Here is an 18,326-nt window from a genome sequence, read left to right as displayed (position 1 = left end):
GGATCTATATCCATCCTTGTTAACCCCCATTTCTCATTTTCTTGAGAGAAGGCAATACAGGTTTCTAAAGCTAAATGCACCCTCAGAAATTATGTAGTACAGTGACATAATTTTGTAAGTAAGGAAACTGAAACTCGGAGCCTAACAAACGTGTCCCCAATCATACAACTTGTTACTCACTGCCATCGAATCGGATCCGGCTCATAGCGACCCCTCCTTGGGTTTCCGAGGTGGTATCACGATGGAAGTAGATTGCCCAACCTTCCTTCTGAGGACTGGCTGGTGGGTTTGAACTGCCAGCCTTCTGGTTAGCAGTCAAATGCCTTAGGCACTATGCCACTAGAGCTCTCATACAACTTGTTGTTGTTGTTGTTATGTGGCATCGAGTTGGACTCATAGAGACCCCTCCTTGGGTTTCTGAGGCAGTATCACTACAGAAGTGGATTGCCCCATCTTCCTTCCGAGATGTGGCTGGTGGGTTTGAACTGCTAGCCTTCTGGTTAGCAGTCAAGTGCCTTAGGCACTATGCTACCAGAGCTCCCTACAACTTGTTAGGGAAAAAAAAATTTTTTTAAAGCCTGGAATAGGACCCCAGTGTCCTGGCATCCTGTGCAATGCTTATTCTGCTACACAGTGATGCCCCTAACTGGATACTTGATGTTGATTCAAGAAATATTAGTTGAGATCTGTCATGAATTGAATTATTTCCCCAAAAACTTTGTGTCAACTTGACTGGGCTATGATTCTCAGTGGTTTAGAAGTTGCCGTGATGATGTAATGTGGCAGATGTGTAATCATACCCCCTGATATGATGAGCTGATTAGGTGTAAATGGATTAAGATTAAGGGTGGATTGCAACACCCTTAAGTCCCATCACAGACTGATCACACTAATCAGATAGATAGATTTATGGGGAGTTTCCCTGGGGTATGGCCAGAGAAAGGAGCAGAGAAGGGAGACCTACTACTACCAAGAAAGTGGAGCCAGGAAGTGGAGCCAGGAGTGGAGTGTGCCCTTTGGACCCAGGGTCCCTGTGCTGGAATCCTCCTAGGAACACGAGAGACAGAAAGAGATAGTCTTCCCCTAATGCTGGTACTCTGAACTTGGATTTATAGCCTCCTAAACTGTAAGAGAATAAATTTCTGTTTGTTAAAGCCATCCACTTGTGGTATTTCTGTTAGAGCAGCACTAGAAAACTAAGATAAGGGGCTGCTAATTATCAGATAATATTCTGGGCCCTGGGGAGACAGCTATGCACAAAGTCTTGCCTCCTGGGCTTGCATTTTGGTGGGATAGACAGACAATGGACAAATAGACAAATATCAAATCAGATGCTGCAAGTGTTGTGAAGCCAATAAAGGGATAGAGAATGGTGGATACTAATTTACGTAGAAGAAGTCCTCATGGCGCAGTGGTTAAAGTGCTCAGTTGTGAACCAGAAAGCCAACAGTTCAAATCCACCAGGCACTCCATGGGAGAAAGATGTGGCTTTATGCTTCTATAAGGATTTACAGCCTTGGAAACCCTATTTGGCAGTTCTACTCCATTCTATAGGGTCAGCAACAAGTTTGGTGTGGTTTATTTTAGAGAGAAAGTTAGAAGATGTTGTGTTGAGTCCTTAACTCTTAATATTTTCAGTGAAAATTAACATAGGTGAATACAACAAAAAGGCTTTCTAGCAGGACACCTGGGTTCTAGTCCTGACTCTAATTATTATTAAATAGCCAAGACTACTTACATTTCTGGGCTGTCATTTCTCCATCTGGAAAATGAGGATAATACACATCTTGTCTTATGTGTAGAGTGATTTTGAGTATAATGTTTACAAATACATGAGGCAGAGTTTTGTAAAATTGAAATGTGTTACGCAAATATAAAATATCATTATGTGAAAATTTCATTTCCATCCAAAATGTACTGAGGATCTCAATTTTTTAAAATTTGTTTTTCATTTGATCTCTTTTTTACTCTTTCAGAAATAATGCAACAAGAGAGGAGTACCCAGAGTTTCAGTTCTAAGTATCACCAAAATTCTTTCACATATGATGTTAAGCGCGAAGTGTATAATGAGGAAACCTTTCAACAGGAACACAGAAGGAAAGCCTCTTCCTCAGGGAACCTGGACATCAACATCACCACCTTCAAACACCATGTCCAGTGCCGGTGCGTGTGTGTGATCTGCTGCCAACCTGGGCAGGACCCAAAACCTGGCCTGATTCCTTAGTGCACACTTTTGTCTTCCTTCTCTGACTTCCTGTCATTCAGAACCATGCCATTTATTGTGTAATTTTTCTTCAGGTGTTTTGTTTTGTTTTGTTTGGGTTTGTCTTGTAGCACCTTCTTGACTGTTCGCTTCTTGAGCATAAAGACCTTGAGTGCCCCGAACATTATCCGTTGTTGTTGTTATGTGCTGTTGAGTTGGACCCAACTCATAGTGACCCCTCCTTGGGTTTCCGAGGTAGTATCTCTTTGGAAGTAGATTGCCCAATGTTCCTTTCCAGGAGCTGCTGGTGGATTTGAACTGCCAGACTTCTGGTTAGCAGTCAAGTGCCCTAGACTCTGTGCTACCAGAGCTCCTCCGACATCATCTAGGGATGATAAATATCTAATAAATATATGATTAATCAGTGTTCTGACAAATAGAGGCAACCATGGTGGACTAATGGTGGCAGAATGAGATCTTCGAGCCTCACATCTGATGGAATCCACAGTCCTCATGGTCTTCAGTGTAAAACTCACCACCACTACCTCTGGAGAGATGCCAGAGACTACGTGACTAGCTAGGTCCTACAGCTCAGGAGCTCTTTACCTGTTTTTTGTTTGTTTGTTTGTTTTAATTTTTATTGTAATTTGGATGAAATTTTACAGAGCAAATTCATTTTCCATACAGCAGCTCACATACAGTTTGTCTCATGTCATTGACTGCAATTTCCCACAACTCAATAGCTCCCCTCTCACCTCCTCCCCATAGTTACCTCTTCCCTGTGTCATTCTCTCTATGCACTCCTGCCCCCTGAGCTGTCTCCCTGTGCATACAGCCCTTCTATTTTCCCATGATTGTTCTCTCCAAGGAGTGTTTCTACCTAATGTAAACGTTCAGTTCATATGTCTGTCTTTTGTTTGGCTGGAAGCCACAGTATGGATTCAATTCCAGACCTGAAGGGCGGCTAGGGGCCATAGTCTCAGGGGTTCCATCAGGCTCTATCAGACCAGCAAACCTGGTCCCTTTTATTTTATTTTTTTTATGATTTTGACTTTTGTTCCATATTGTTCTCCTACTCTATCTTTAGCTGTTTTTGTGCTATGAATCATTTAACGGTCTAGTGATGCTTATTAATCTCTCCAGAATAAATTTTAATGCATAAAATATATTGGATTATAAAGGAAAGCAGTTAGGTTGGAATATAATGGTCAAAATATTTTTTAAAAAATTGCTTTATTTAATAATGTGGATCTAATAACTACCGTAATTTCAAGGTAGTGATAGAAATGATATTTCAAGAAACCTGCAACAATTGTAATGTGATATGAAAGTATTTGTGATATCTCTTGGTGACAAAGTTAAGTTCTGCTATTGTGGTTTATTGTCAACAATCATTATGGAAGGAAATGATAAATTTCAGCTTGCAGTTAGTGGAAATAAAGACATAATTTTTCCCATCCAAGTTTACAGAAACCCCTTGCTCTCCCCAAATACTATCTACAGACTTGTTGGAGGTTCACAGACCCCAAGGTAAGAACCCAGGGTGACCTACATCAGGATATTAACCTTACTCATTGTAGTTATCCTCACTCACACTCTGGATTTATATTGCCCATAATTGATGTGTACAGTGAGTGCTGGGTGAGAAGGAAAGGAGCTCTGGTGGTATAGTGCCTAAAGCATTTGACTGCTAACCAGAAGGCTGGCAGTTCAAACCCACCAGCCACTCCACAGAAGGAAGACTGGGCTATCTACTTCCATAAAGATCTACTACCTCAGAAACCCAAAGGGGTTCACTATGAGTAGGAATCAACTCGATGGCAATGAGTTTTTGGGGTGTTTTTGTTCGTTTATTTGTGTGTGTGACAAGGAAGGAGCCCTGGTGGTGCCAGTGGTTCAAGTGCTCAACTGCTGTTAGAACAGCAGTTAGAATAGAATGCTGTTAGAATAGAATGATATTAGAATACAATGAGACAGTCTGCTTCAGTAAAGATGTACAACCTTGGAAACCTTATGGGTCAGTTCTACTGTGCTCTGTATAGTCACTATGTGTCAGAGTCGATTCAGCAGCAGTGGGTTTTGGGTTTGGTGTGACAAGGGAGGAAGTCATCTGCATAGGTCTGTATCAGACCTTCCTGTCTTGGAGGCATCCTCTTTTGTCATACTCTGGTTTTTGTAAGTTGTGGTCTTGGCCAGAGGCATATCTAAGGTCCAGCAGGTATGGGGATAGCCTGTACCCTGGGTATCAAGGGATTTGTGTGCCACTGAACAGTTTCTACTAACCATTAGCAGTTTCCATCTCCAGCTATAAAAGGTCATTCAGCAGGTTAAAACCAATACTGTGGTATTCAAGAGCCTTTATGGGTCAAGACAATGTGTGATCCTGCTCTGCTGAGTGTAGAAAGAGAATAAACTGAAAAAAAAAAAAAAAAAAATCTGAGCACATCATAGACCAGTTTTCATCAGTGAAAACAAGGAAGGTGCAATTATAATTTTCATGTAGTGCCATAATATGTTAAGTAAAAGATTAATGAGCTTGACTTATATTTTTGAGCTGATATTATGGTAAAGTTATCTGACAGTTGAGTGTCAGATGTTTGGACAGGGGCACAATTTCAGTGCTTGCCATAGGTGCTATTTTCCTTAGATATACCTCTGGTCTTGGATGCCCCTCCGCAGTCCTATGTCACCACTCTCATTTCCTCCATTCTAGGAAGGGTCGGCCAAAATATATCAAGGAGGGATTGGGGGCCACATTGGCTTTGTCTTTACAAAATGAGAGTCTTTTCCTGATTTTACCCTCTTTGCAAACAGGTATTATCAAAGCAATTTTAATCTAACTCCCTTACCATGCCATTTAGACACTTAAATCTGCCCTGATTGGCTCCCTTGGGCTTTTAGAACAGTTCTTATTCCCTATTTCTAAAACATACAGTTCTCCCCACTTCTGAATTTCAGCCTGACAGGTAGCACAAAACAGTAGTGAAGAGCAAGGCTCTGAAGCCATACTAACTGGGTTTGAATCCTACTTCCACTGCTTCCCACTTATGTGACCTTGGGTAAGCTATCCAGTCCTATTGTGCCTCAGTTTCTGAGTCTGTAAAATGGGGACAATAATGAGTGATGCAAATGGTTAACTCATTCAGCTGCTCACCAAAAGTTTGGAGTTTTGAGTCCACCCAGAAGTGCCTTAGTAGAAACGTGGTCTATTTCCAAAATATCAGCCACGGAAAACCCTCCGGAGCACAACTCTATTCTGACACACTTGGGGTTGCCGTGAATTAGAGGTAACTCAATGCCAATAGTTTTTTGTTGTTGTTTCTTTGTTTGTTTTAATAGTGCCTACCTCTGGTAGCGCATTGCCTAAGGCATTTGACTGCTAACTAGAAGGCCACTCCTTGGAAGGAAGGTTGGCCAATCTACTTCCATAGTGATGGCACCTCGGAAACCCAAGGAGGGGTTGCTATGAATCAGGTCTGACTCGATGGCATACAACAACAACAACAACACCTCATAAGATAATTTTGAGTATTTAAAGTGTATTTGTAAAACATCTTGTACACAGCACTCTACAAGTGTTTTTAAAGTAAGACCATTTTTTTCCTTTCTGCACAGAACCGCTCATCTTCCTCTTAGTTAGCAACAGCAGCTCCTCCTTTTCTTGTCAAATTCTGCCCTATGCTTTCACATACACTCTTACTTTCCTCACTTTTAAGATACTTTCACCAAAATCCAGATTTAGGTCTAAATCCCTCAGTTCCTTCAATTTCTATTCCTTAACCCTCTCCATGATTTCTTTCAGTCTTAGGTCCTAATCACACCAAGATTTTTTCTTTTCTTTTCTTTTCTTTTTTGTTCTTTCCTTGGTAAAAAGGAGGTCTGGTGGTGTAGTGCCTAAGGCACTTGACTGCTAACCAGAGGCTGGCAGTTCAAACCCACTAGCCATTCCTTAGAAGGAAGGTTGGGCAATCTACTTCTGTGGTAAACCCTTGGAAACTCAAGGAGGGGTCGCTATGAGACGGATCCGACTCAATGGCAGTGAGTTTTGTTTTTTTTTTTGGTTCCTTGGTAAAAAGCTTTAATGGACTGCCTAGGGTGGCTGATGTTCTGCCAAGTAGCATATTGAAAGGAGGGGAAATTAGGTCAGGTGAAGGAAAAAATTGCCCCAGCGTCATGCTCTGGCCCTTTTCTGTGTTGTGGTTGTTAGTATCCATAGAGTTAATGCTGACTCATAGCAACCCCACATGACAGAGCAAAATGCCCCATAGGGTTTTCTTGGCTGTGATCTCTGCAAAAGCAGATTGCCAGGTCTTTCTCCTGCAGAGTCACTGGGTGGGTTCAAACGGCCAGCCTTTGGGTTAGCAGCTAAGTGCTGAACTGTTTGTCCCACCACAGCTCCCTTCCTTTCCCATGTTGTTGTTGTGTGCCTTCAAGTCAGTTCCAACTCACAACAACCCTATAGGACAGAGTAGAACTGCCCCATAGGGCTTCCTAGGCTGTAATCTTTACAGGAGCAGGTTGCCAGATCTTTTCTCCTACAGAGCTGCTGGATATGTTTGAACTGCCAGTCTTTTGGTTAGCAGCCTAGTGCTCAAATACTGTGCCACCAGGGTTCCTTTCTCTTTCCCATAAAAATCCCATTGCCATCAAGTTGGTTCTGACTTATAGCAGCCCTAGAGGATAGAGTAGAACTGCCCCATAAGGTTTCCAAGGCTGTAAATCTTTACAGAAGCAGATTTCCTCATCTTTCTCCCACAGAGTGGCTGGTGGGTTCGAACTGCCGACCTTTTGGTTAGTGGCCCAATGCTTTAAATACAGCACTACCAGAGCTCCTTTCCCTTTCCCATAGGGAGTCATAATTGGAGAAAACACATTTGGTGCATCTGCCTCACACCCAGGGACTCTCATAAAAATAGCAACCTTCTGAGCAGAATTTAACAGCTATCAGTAGGAACTGTTGAAATAATACAGTGGCTAGAACACTGAACTAGGAATCAGACACCTGGTTTCTAATCCTAGCTCTGCCCATACTAGTGTGACTTTAGCAGAGTCTCTTCCACTGATTTGTCGTAATTAACTTAGGGTTAGTAATGCTCATAGTTGTGACAGTCAAACGTGTGAAATAATTTCTTTTCTGAGCATGTATTAGTCTTATATACACCAACGTTACATTTGTTATTATAGTCAAATCCTAATTACCTAGCTACAGCTCACACATGGAAAATCTCCATACTTTTTGCTTTTGGCCCATGCTAAAATGTAAATAGCAAAAAGTAGTTTAAAGCCAAATTGGTATGTATTTACTTAACTTACTGCAATTCTGCTCTTTTAGATGATCTAAAGGTTAAAGCAGGGTTTCTCAACCTCAGCATCACTGACATTTTGGACCAAATACTCTTTGTTGTAGAAGGCTTTTCTGTGCATGATAGGATGTGTAGCAAGATCCCTGGCCTCAACTCACTAGATGTCTGTTGTGATAATCAAAAATGTCTCTAGACATTGCCAAATGTCCCTTGGGGAGCAAAATTGGTTATAATTTTGGGTTAGATGATAAAGCTTTGTTTTATAACCCTTTCTTTATGTGACTAAGTCCTGAAGTGTAAGACTTAATATTCTGTATTTTCTATAAATTTCAGAGTTAATGTTCAATAAAAATTTTAGTAAATGGGAATGAAATGAAATGTGTTAAGTCCTCCTGCCTTCCACCAATATTACTGATTACAAATCAATCAGAGGTGATTTTGCCCCCAGGAAATATTTGGCCATGTCTGGAGACATTTTTGGTTGTTGTAATTGGGCAGGGAAGATTCTACTGGCATCTAGCAGACAGAAAGCAAAGGCATTGCTGAACACTCTATGATGCACCGAATAGCCCCAAACAAAGAATTACCTCACCCAAAATTTTAATAGTGCTGACATTGAGAATCTGCTGTATGGGAGGAAGGATTGTGCATTGTTCCTTTTCTTGGCTGGGTAGGCTTTTTCTTTGGAGAACCTAACCAAGTGTGTGCTCTTCTTTCTCACAGCTGCTCATGGCATATGTTCTTAAGATGCATGCTTATGATCTTTCCCTTCCTAGAGTGGGTATGTTTGTATCGATTCAAGGATTGGCTTCTTGGAGATTTGCTTGCTGGTCTAAGTGTTGGTCTTGTGCAAGTTCCCCAAGGTAAGAAAGATACAAAGCCTTTTTACTCAAACATGGTTAATCACCTTGCCCAGGGTTTGTGCTAGATGAAAAGGAAAAAAAACTTTGAATTCCATTCACATCAGTACCATTTATTTGTACTCTTACCTGCCAGATGTCTAACCCCTCCAAGGTGATTCCAAAAGACTCAGTTTAGTTTAGACCCCTGAATACTTTCCACAGTATTTGCAGTGCTTACTCTTGGTCATTTTTTGCTTCACTAGTCATTTCATACTCACATGACTATAATAGACCTCACATACAAAAGTGAAGGATAAGAAACCCAACAAGCTAAGAGCTCTTCACGGGAGTCTTAACAGCTGGTCACATAGAAGTTCAGGGCTTACTCTTTGGTCTTCTAAGTAGCAATTCAGATGTAAGAGAACAAGATGACAGAGAACAGTACAGGAGCTATGTGGGCCTTAGAAGCCTCATTTCACCAATAGGAACCAACATTTCTTATAACAGTCCAATGAGTGTTGATCCAGGGTTAAAAAATGGACATGCCCAGTTACAAGCATCACTGTGCTTAGAGTCCTAAAGGTAGGGGTTCCCACTGTATGTTTATAGTTCATCCACAGTCTGCTTTGTCCAGATGGAGTATACAAACCAATGGGGCTCATTTTTGCTATAAGCAATGTTGCCTGGTAAACACAGCTGACATTCTACTTTTATTAGGTTTCCAGGGAAACAGAGCTAGAAAGTTAACCCAAGATCAAATTTATCCACAGAGAAAGAAGAAGGGCTTTGTTAATCTTTCAGTCAAGTAGTTCACAGTTCCCCACATCGTCTTTAAATACTGCCATTTTTCTATTCTTCTGAGGACAACCAGGAAGGGTTGAAGCTTGAGATTGTGTAGTTTGTACAAAGCACAAAGGAGTCCAGCCAAAGGGGCAAGTAGTGGCTGAAATCTAACACTGACACAGGGAAGAGGCACAGTTGGAGAAAAAGACTGCTTTTTACTTACTGGTTTTTAATTATCATACACTAAGATTGACTTTATTTCCTTTTGGTGTACAATTCTATGAATTTATATTTGTGTAACCACCACCACAATCAGGATACAGAACAATTGTATCCCCCCAGAACTTCTTTGTGCCCTCTCTTTTTAATCACACCCTTCCCCAACCCCTAACCTCTGGCAAGCACTGATTAATCATCATCATTTTGTTATTTTGAGAATGTCATATAAATGGAATTATGCAGTATATAACCTTTTAAGGTTGACTTTTTTCATTCAGCATTAGGTCTATGAGATTCATGTAAGTTGTTATATATATTAATAGTTTGTATTTTTATTATTGAGTAATAATCATTCCGTTGTATGGAAGTTCTGCAGTTGGTTTATCCATTTACCTGTAAGTGGACATTGGGTTGTTTCCAGGTTTTAGCTATCACAAAGTTACTATGAACATTCATGTACAAGTTTTTGTGTGAATATAGTTTTCATTACTCTAAGGTAAATACCAGGAGTAGGATTTCTGGTCATAAGGTAAGTATACGTTTGACTTTGTAAGAAACTGACAAACTGTTTTCCAGAGTGGCTGCACCTAACCATTTTACATTCCCACCAGCAATACGTGAGAATTCTAGTTCCTCACATCCTCATCAGCACTTGATATTGTCAGTATTTTTAATTAAACTTTTTATTTTGAGATAATTATAAATTCATGTGCATTGGTAAGAAAAAATACAGAGAGATCCTATGTACCCTTCACTCAGTTTGTCAGTGATATTTTCTTGCAAAACTATCTACAGTCTCACAACCAGGATATTGGTGTTGATACAGTCAAGATACAGGACATTTTCATTACCACAAAGATCCCTTATGTTGCCTCTTTATAGCCATACCTACTTCCCTCCTGCCCTACGTCCTCTTTAACCTCTGGCAATTACTAATCTATTATTCTACACTTACATAATTTTTCCATTTAGAGAATGTTATATAATGGAATCATACAATATATAGCCTTTTGGGATTGGCTTTTGTTCACCCAGCGTAATTTTCTGGAGATTCATCCAGGTTGTTATGGGTATCAATAGTTTGTTCCTTTTTATTGCTGAGCTGTATTCCATGGCATAAATGCACCATAGTTTAACCATTCACCCATTGAACATCTAGATTGTTTCCAGTTATTAGCTATTACAAATATAGCTGTTATGAATATTCATATACATGTTTCTATGTGGGATAAATGCCCAGGGGTGCAATTATTGGGTTGTATGTTGTATTGTGTGTTTAGTTTAAGGAACTGCCAAGTTGTTTTTCATGGTGGGTATACCATTTTACATTCCCACCAGCAATCTATAAGTTATCCAGTTTCTCTCTATCCTTACCACTATTTAATATTGCCAGCTTTTATTATTATTATTAATTTTTAGTTTGAGCAATTTTGATAGGTATGTAGTAAAATCTCATTATGGTTTTATTTTGCATTTCCCTAATGGCTAATGATGTCTGAATATCTTTTCATGTGCTTATTTGCTATATGCATATCTTCATGAACTGTCTTCAAGTGTCTTTTGTGCATGTTCTAATTGGATTCTTTGCATTTTTATTCTTGAATTTTAAGAATTTTCTTTATGTCTTCTAGGTATTAATCCTTTGTCAAATGTGTTCTTTATAAATGTTTTCTCTTAATTCATAGCTTGTCTTTTGTTTCTCTTAACTGGGTCTTCATAGATCAAAAGTTTTAATTTGGAATAAGTCTAATTGACTGTATTTTTTCATTTTTACCATTCTAAGAAGTATGTAATGGTATCTTATCATGGTTTTAATTTGCATTTTCCTAAGATCTAATGAGGTTGATCATCTTTTCATATGCTTATTTGTTTTCCTAAAGTAAGGATAGCAAAATGAAGTGTCTGTTCCAGTCTTTGCCCATTCTTTTAATTGAGATTTTTATTTTCTTATTGTTGGCTTTTGAGATTTGTTTATATATTCTGGACACAATTCCTTTGTAAGATATGATTTACAAACATTTTCTTTTCATTCTCTTGTCAGTGTCTTTGGTAGAGCAAGAGTTTTTCATTTTCATCAAGTCCAATTTTCTTTTTTCTTTTATGGATTGTGCTTTTGCTATCACATCTAAGAATTCTTTACCTAATGACAGGTCATGGAGATTTTCTTCTGAAAGTTTTGTAGTTTCATGTTTCACATTCAAATCTATAGCCCATTTTAAGTTAATCTTTGTATAAGGTATAAAGTTTAGGTTAAGGTTCTTTTTTTAATTTTTTAAATTTTAGTTTATTGTGTTTTCCATGAAGATTTACATAGCAGTTAAGAGTCTCATTCAATAATTTCTATACAAATTGTTCAGTGATATTGACATTCTTCACAATGCATACATTCTCAATATTTCCTTTCTGGTTGTCCCATCAAGGTTTATTTTTGTTACATTTTCAACATCATTTTAACGAATACTGCCCTTTCTCCATTCACTTGTTTTTTCCTTCATATCTTTGTCAAAGATCAAATGGCTTTATTTTTGTGAGTCTATTTCTAGATCATCTAGTCTGTTCCATTGAAGAATCTATCCTTTTACCAATACCACCTGTCTTGATTATTGTAGCTTTATAGTGACTCTTAAGATTGGGTGGTATGATTTCTCCAACTTTGTTCTTTCTCAAAATTGCTTTGGCTATATGAAATTTCCATGTAAATTTTAGAATCAACTTTTCCATATCTATAAAAAATCCTGCTGAAATTTTAATAGGTATTTGTTAAATCTATGGATCACCTTAGGGAGAATAGATATTATGTTGAATCTTCCAGTCCATGATTATGGTATACCTCTCCACTTATTTAGGTCTTCTCTGATTTCTTTCATCAGCCTTTTGTAGTTTTTAGTATATACATCCTATACATATTATACATTATACATGTTAGACTTACACTTAAAATTTCATTTTGGGGAGCTATTATAGTGGTAATTATTTTTTATAGTTCATTTTCCAATGTTACATTGTTTGTACAGAGAAATATAATTGATTTTTACATGTTGATCTTATATCCATACACTCACTTACTAGTTCTAAGAATCTTTGTAGATTCCCTGGAACTTTCTACATAGACAATCATGTTATCTGTGAATAGGGACAGTTTTATTTCTTTCTTCTCTATCTCAGTGTGTTTTATGACTTTTTCTTGTTTATTGCACCGGCTAAGACTTCCAATACTGTGTTGCGTAACAGTGGTGAGAACAAACATTCTTGCCTTGTTCCTGATCTTAGGGGGAAGAAGTAGTTAGTTAGCCTTTTATTATTAAATAAGATTTTAGCTGGAGCACTTTTATAAATTCTCTTTATTAGGTTGAGGAAGTTCCTTTCTATTTTGTTTTGCTGAGAATTTTTAACATGAGTGGACATTTTGTTTTGTTAAATGCTTTTTCTGCATCTATTGACATGATCATGTAGTTTTTATCCTTAGATGTTAATATGTAAGATTATATTAATTGATATTTTAATATTAAACCAGGCTTGCATTACCAGAATAAAGGTACCATGTGTGCTAGTACCATTACTGCATAAAGAAATTGCCATGTGGCAACTACAAACAAAAATGATTAATTTCTATGGATACATTTACCAAAAAACCAAATTCACTGCTGTCAAGTAGGATCCGACTCATAACAAACCCTCCTTGGGTTTCCAAGATGGTATCACTATGGAAGTAGATTGCCCAGCCTTCCTTCTGAGGAGTGGCTTGTGGGTTTGAACCACCAGCCTTCTGGTTAGTAGTCAAATGCCTTAGGCACTACACCACCAGAGCTCCCATGGATACATTTAGTCCCAGGAAATTATCAGAAAGTCTCCAAGGTGTTCCTGTGGTACTGTAATGGGAGAGCAAACTCTTGGCATTGATGCTATTAACTGTGCGTCCCCTACTGACTCCCACTTATCACAAGTCCTTCAATTATGGTCAGAGTTGGAGGACGTCTTATTGCTAAGTCATCGGAGTAATTTGATACTAAAATATGAATCATGTTAGAATGTATAAATATACCTAGTATCCAGCAGTTTCAAAAAATATTTGCTGAGCAATGATGATGACATAATTATATGAGTGAATGAATCCAAGCAATTCTTGTTAGCTGACTTTGGGATTGTGTGTTGTTCTAAGTATTAAGTCATTAGGTGCTAATTATTCAAATGTAAGTAAAACTTTTGAATTTCCCACACTCCATTATTTATGGTATGACTGATTCAAAAGTTTTACATTTGAATAGGTAGTACCTAATGATTCAGTAATTTTCTTCAAATGAAACAAAAATACTACATGGTGAAGATCTTATTTAAAATGTGCTGGATCAGACTTCTGGTAGATGGCAGATTAGGCAGACAAGCTACATAGACCCTCTGCAACAAAGAAAACAGAAACCAATTGATGAAGATACAGAAGGTAATCCTGGAGCCCTGAGCTTTGAAGGGAAGTATACAGAACTGGATTAAGTGGCAACTAATGGAAGAACCTGAATGAAAATAGTGAGTACAGAGACAGATGGAGCTATGGACTGTCAGATACTCTGATGGAACCAACAGCCTGAATATTTCCAAGTGGTGTTGGGACCTGAGAATTGACATAAAGATCTGCCCTGGTCACCGAGGGCTGGAGGGACAACTGCGCTAGGGGCTGATGACTAGGAAGGGAAAGAGCAAAGAGAGAGACTCCACTGCTGAGGACTTTCAGCTGTCTGGAGGGCACAGCCATTTTGATTGTTTACAAGCAGGAGCCATTTTAGGTATTTAAAGTGACCAAGGGTGCAGCCATTTTGAATGTTTGCAAGAGGTGGCCATTTTGGATACTTAAAATGACAGCATTCTCATTCATATTCTAGGGACCTAAGAGTATGGTCTGCTTGCCAAGGATGACAGTGACATATGGGAGGCTGACAATGGGAAAGGAGACAGAGGATGAGTGTATAAGTGCTTCCAACTAGCGAATAGAGGAGCACAGTACACTACGTAGTTAGATAACATCCAAATAAAACAAACAAAATGAAAATCTTGGGCAAATCACTCAAGAGACAATCACCAATTGAATATAAACACAAAAAAGTCACAATGCCTTGGAGACAACAGAGCATCACTGTCCACACAAAAAAGCAAGATAAAGCAGGAGAAACAGGGGACCAGGATACAGACCCAGAACACATTCCTGAGGAAGAAGCAGCATTAGAACTCCCTGGTAAGGAATTCAAAAGAATTATATTTAGGTGCCTTCAACAGATTGAGAGAGAGATCAAGGAAAACACTGACAAAATTGAGGAAAACACAGAGAAAACCCTAGAACAATTTTGAAAGACAATACAAGAACAAAATGACAAAATAAATGAAAAATTAGAAATGATACAAAATCTACACATAGAAATCCAGAAGATTAATACTAAATTCTCAGAAATAGATAACACATTGAATGGGCAAAGGAGTAAACTGAATCAGTGGAAGACAGAATTAGTGAAATTGAAGACAAATACCTCAATACGTCTTTGGAAAGGGTCAATCAGAAAAAAGATCAAAACAAAATGAAGAAAGCCTAAGATTCATGTGGGATACCAACAAAAGGAATAACTTACATATAATCGGAATTCCAGAACAGGAAGAGACAAATAAAATCACAGAGAAAATTGTCAAAGATTTGTTGGAAGAGAATTTCCCTGGTATGATGAAAGATGAGAATATATCCATTCAAAAAGTCCAGTGAACCCCAAACAGGATAGACCCCAAAAGAAAATTACCAAGACATATCATCATCAAACTCACCAAAACCAAAGACAAAGAAAGAAACCTGAAAGCAACATGGGAAAAAAGAAAAGTTACCTACAAGGGGCAACCAGTAAGACTAAGCTTGGATTTCTTGGCAGAAACCATTCAGGAGAGAAGACAATGGGATGGTATATACAAAACCCTGAAGGAAAAAAATTCCAACCAAGAATTAGATACCTAGCAAAATTTTCCTTCAAATATGATAGTGAAATTAGGACATTTCTAGATAAGCAGAAATTAAGGGAATTTGTTAACACCAGACTAACCTTACAAGAGATGCTAAGGGACTTCTTTGGACAAAGAACCAATGACAGCAAACAACAGCTGACCATTGACACAAATGATGACATAACCCAGAAACCAACCCAGTTACAAAAGTATCCAAAGTAAAGAAGCCTACAAGATTGTAAACATGGAACCAGAGACATCATTTGGCAAATGAGGACAACTACAAACTAAAAAGAGGGAAAAAACTGGGTAGTTACAGAACTTCTAAATGGTAGGGAAGTCAAGACAGCTTCAAGACAGAATGACTGTTCTAAACTTGGCAAGAAAATTATAAATCACAGGGTAACCTCAAAGAAAAATGATAAACCTTTACATCAAAATAAAAAGGAGAACAAGCACAAATATTTAGTAAATACTAAAATAGTAGCAACTAAGGAAGTAATAACATGATTCATAAACAAAACAAGCCCAGCACAGAAAATTATATGGAACAAAGAAATCAACAACACCACGAAAAAGCACCTAACAAAAGGACAGCAATAAATCCATACTTGTCAATAATTACACGGAATGTCAGTGGATTGACTGCACCACTCAAGAGATGGAGAGTTGCAGACTGGATAAGAAAATATAACTCATTAATATGCTGTCTACAAGAGACACACTTTAGACACAAATAGACTAAAAATCAAAGGTTGGAAAAAGCTATATCAAACAAATGGCAACCATAAAAGATCAGGAGTGGCAATATTAATTTCTGATAAAACTGACTTTAAGACCAAAACCACCATAAGAGACAAAGAAGAACATTATATAATGATTAAAGAATTGATTGAACAAGAGGACATAACAATAATAAATATCTATGCACCCAATGAAAGGGTCCCAAAATACATAAATCAGACTTTAACAGAATTGAAAAAACAAATAGATGACTCCACAGTCATAATAGGAAACTTTAATACATTACTTTCAATCACAGATAGAACAATCGGAAAGAAACTCAACAATGACACTGAAGAACTAAACAATACAATCCACCAACTTTACCTTATAGACATCTACAGAACACTTCACCCAACAACAGCACAATATACATTCTTTTCCAGTGCACGTGGAACATTCTCCAGGATAGACCATTTGTTGGGCCACAAAGCAAGCCTTAATAAATTTAAACACATTGAAATACTGCAAAGCATCTTCTCACATCACAATGCTGTAAAATTAGAAATAAATGATAGGAAGATGAATGGATAAAGAGCAATCACATGGAAACTGAATAACACCCTCCTTGAAAATGACTGGGTAATAGGAGAAATAAAAAATGAATTTTTTAAATTTTTTAATTCCTTTAATCAAATGAGAATGAAAACACAACATACCAAAATCTTTGGGACACAGCAAAAGCGGTGATCAGAGGCCAATTTATAGCAATAAATGTGCACATCAAAAAAGAAGAAAGAGCCAAAATCAACACCTTAGTCCAACATCTCCAACAATTAGAAAAAGAGCAGCAAAAAAAAGCCTACAGTCACCAGAAGAAAAGAAATAATGAAGATTCTAGCAGAAATCAATGAAACAGAAAATAGAAAGACAGTAGAAAAAATCAACAAGAAGTTGGTTCTTTCAAAAGACTAATAAAATTGACAAACCACTTGGAAATTTAACAAAGGAAAGGAGGGAGAGAATACAAATAACAGGAATAGGAAATGAATTGGGTGACATCACAACAGAACCAACAGAAATTAAAAGGATAATATCAGGATACTATGAAGAACTATACTCCAAAAAATTTGAAAATCTAGAAGAAATGGACAGATTTCTAGAAACATACTACTTACTTAAACTAACAGAAGCTGAGGTAGAAAATTTAAACAGATCCACAACAAAAGAAAAAGTTAAACAGGTCTTAAAAAAATTACCAACAAAAAAAAAGCCCTGGCCCAGACAGTTTCACTGGCGAATTCTGAACATTCAGAGAAGAACTGATATCAATCCTGCTCAAACTATTCCAGAACATAGAAAAGGATGGAATCCTCCCAAACTCATTTTATGAAGCAAGCATAACCTTGATAACAAAACCAGGCAACGATATCACTAAATGGGAAAACTACAGACCAATACCCCTCAAGAATATAGATGCAAAACTCTTCAACAAAATACTAGCCAATAGACTCCAACAACATATCCAAAAATAGTACATTATGACCAAGTGGGGTTCATACCAGGTATGCAAGGATGACTCAACATTTGAAAAACAATCAACATCATCCTTCACATAAATAAAACAAAGGAAAAGAACCACATGATCATATCAATCAATGCAGAAAAGTCATTTGATAAAATCCAACACCCATTCCTGATAAAAACTCTAAGCAAAATAGGAATAGAAAGGACATTCCTCAACATAATAAAGGGCATATATGGAAAACCAACAGCCAACATTATTCGTAATGGAAAGAGGCTGAAATCTTTCCCTTTGCAAACAGGAATCAGACAAGGATGCCCTCTATCACCACTTCTATTCAACATTGCATTGGAAGTCCTAGCCAGGGCAATAAGGCAAGAAAGGGAAATCAAAGGCATCCAAACTGGTAAGGAAGAAGTAAAACTATCCCTATTTGCTGATGACATGATCCTATACAAAAAACTCAAGAGACTCAGCAAAAAAAAAACTACTGAGACTAATTGAGAGATTTAGCATAGTGGCGGGATACAAGATCAACATACAAAAAATCAGTTGGATTGCTGAAAAGAAAATAAAGAAATCAATACCATTTGCAATAACTAGCAAAAAAATAAAATACTTGGGAATAAATCTCACTAGGGACACAAAAGACCTATGCAAAGAAAACTACAAATCACTACTCCAAGAAACCATAAGAGATCTACCTAAATGGAAGAACATACCATACTCATGAATAGAAAAACATTGTAAAAATGTCA

The 18,326-nt window shown here is 37.7% G+C and overlaps 1 protein-coding gene across 1 annotated transcript in view; it reads left to right on the top strand.

Moving 5' to 3' along the window:
* The first annotated feature begins 1,981 nt into the window (after positions 1-1,981).
* SLC26A8 (solute carrier family 26 member 8) overlaps positions 1,982-18,326 on the top strand; it is a 98,721-nt gene continuing 82,376 nt past the window's right edge. The window contains 3 exon segments of the mRNA XM_042780754.1: positions 1,982-2,167; positions 5,174-5,262; positions 8,230-8,369. Coding sequence (XP_042636688.1) covers positions 1,982-2,167; positions 5,174-5,262; positions 8,230-8,369 — 415 coding nt within the window.

This window comes from Orycteropus afer, unplaced genomic scaffold (genome assembly GCF_000298275.1).
Source record: "Orycteropus afer afer isolate SDZICR_OR568_19922 unplaced genomic scaffold, OryAfe1.0 scaffold00059, whole genome shotgun sequence".
Taxonomy (NCBI): domain Eukaryota; kingdom Metazoa; phylum Chordata; class Mammalia; order Tubulidentata; family Orycteropodidae; genus Orycteropus; species Orycteropus afer.
This window is presented reverse-complemented; position numbering and strand designations above follow the sequence as displayed.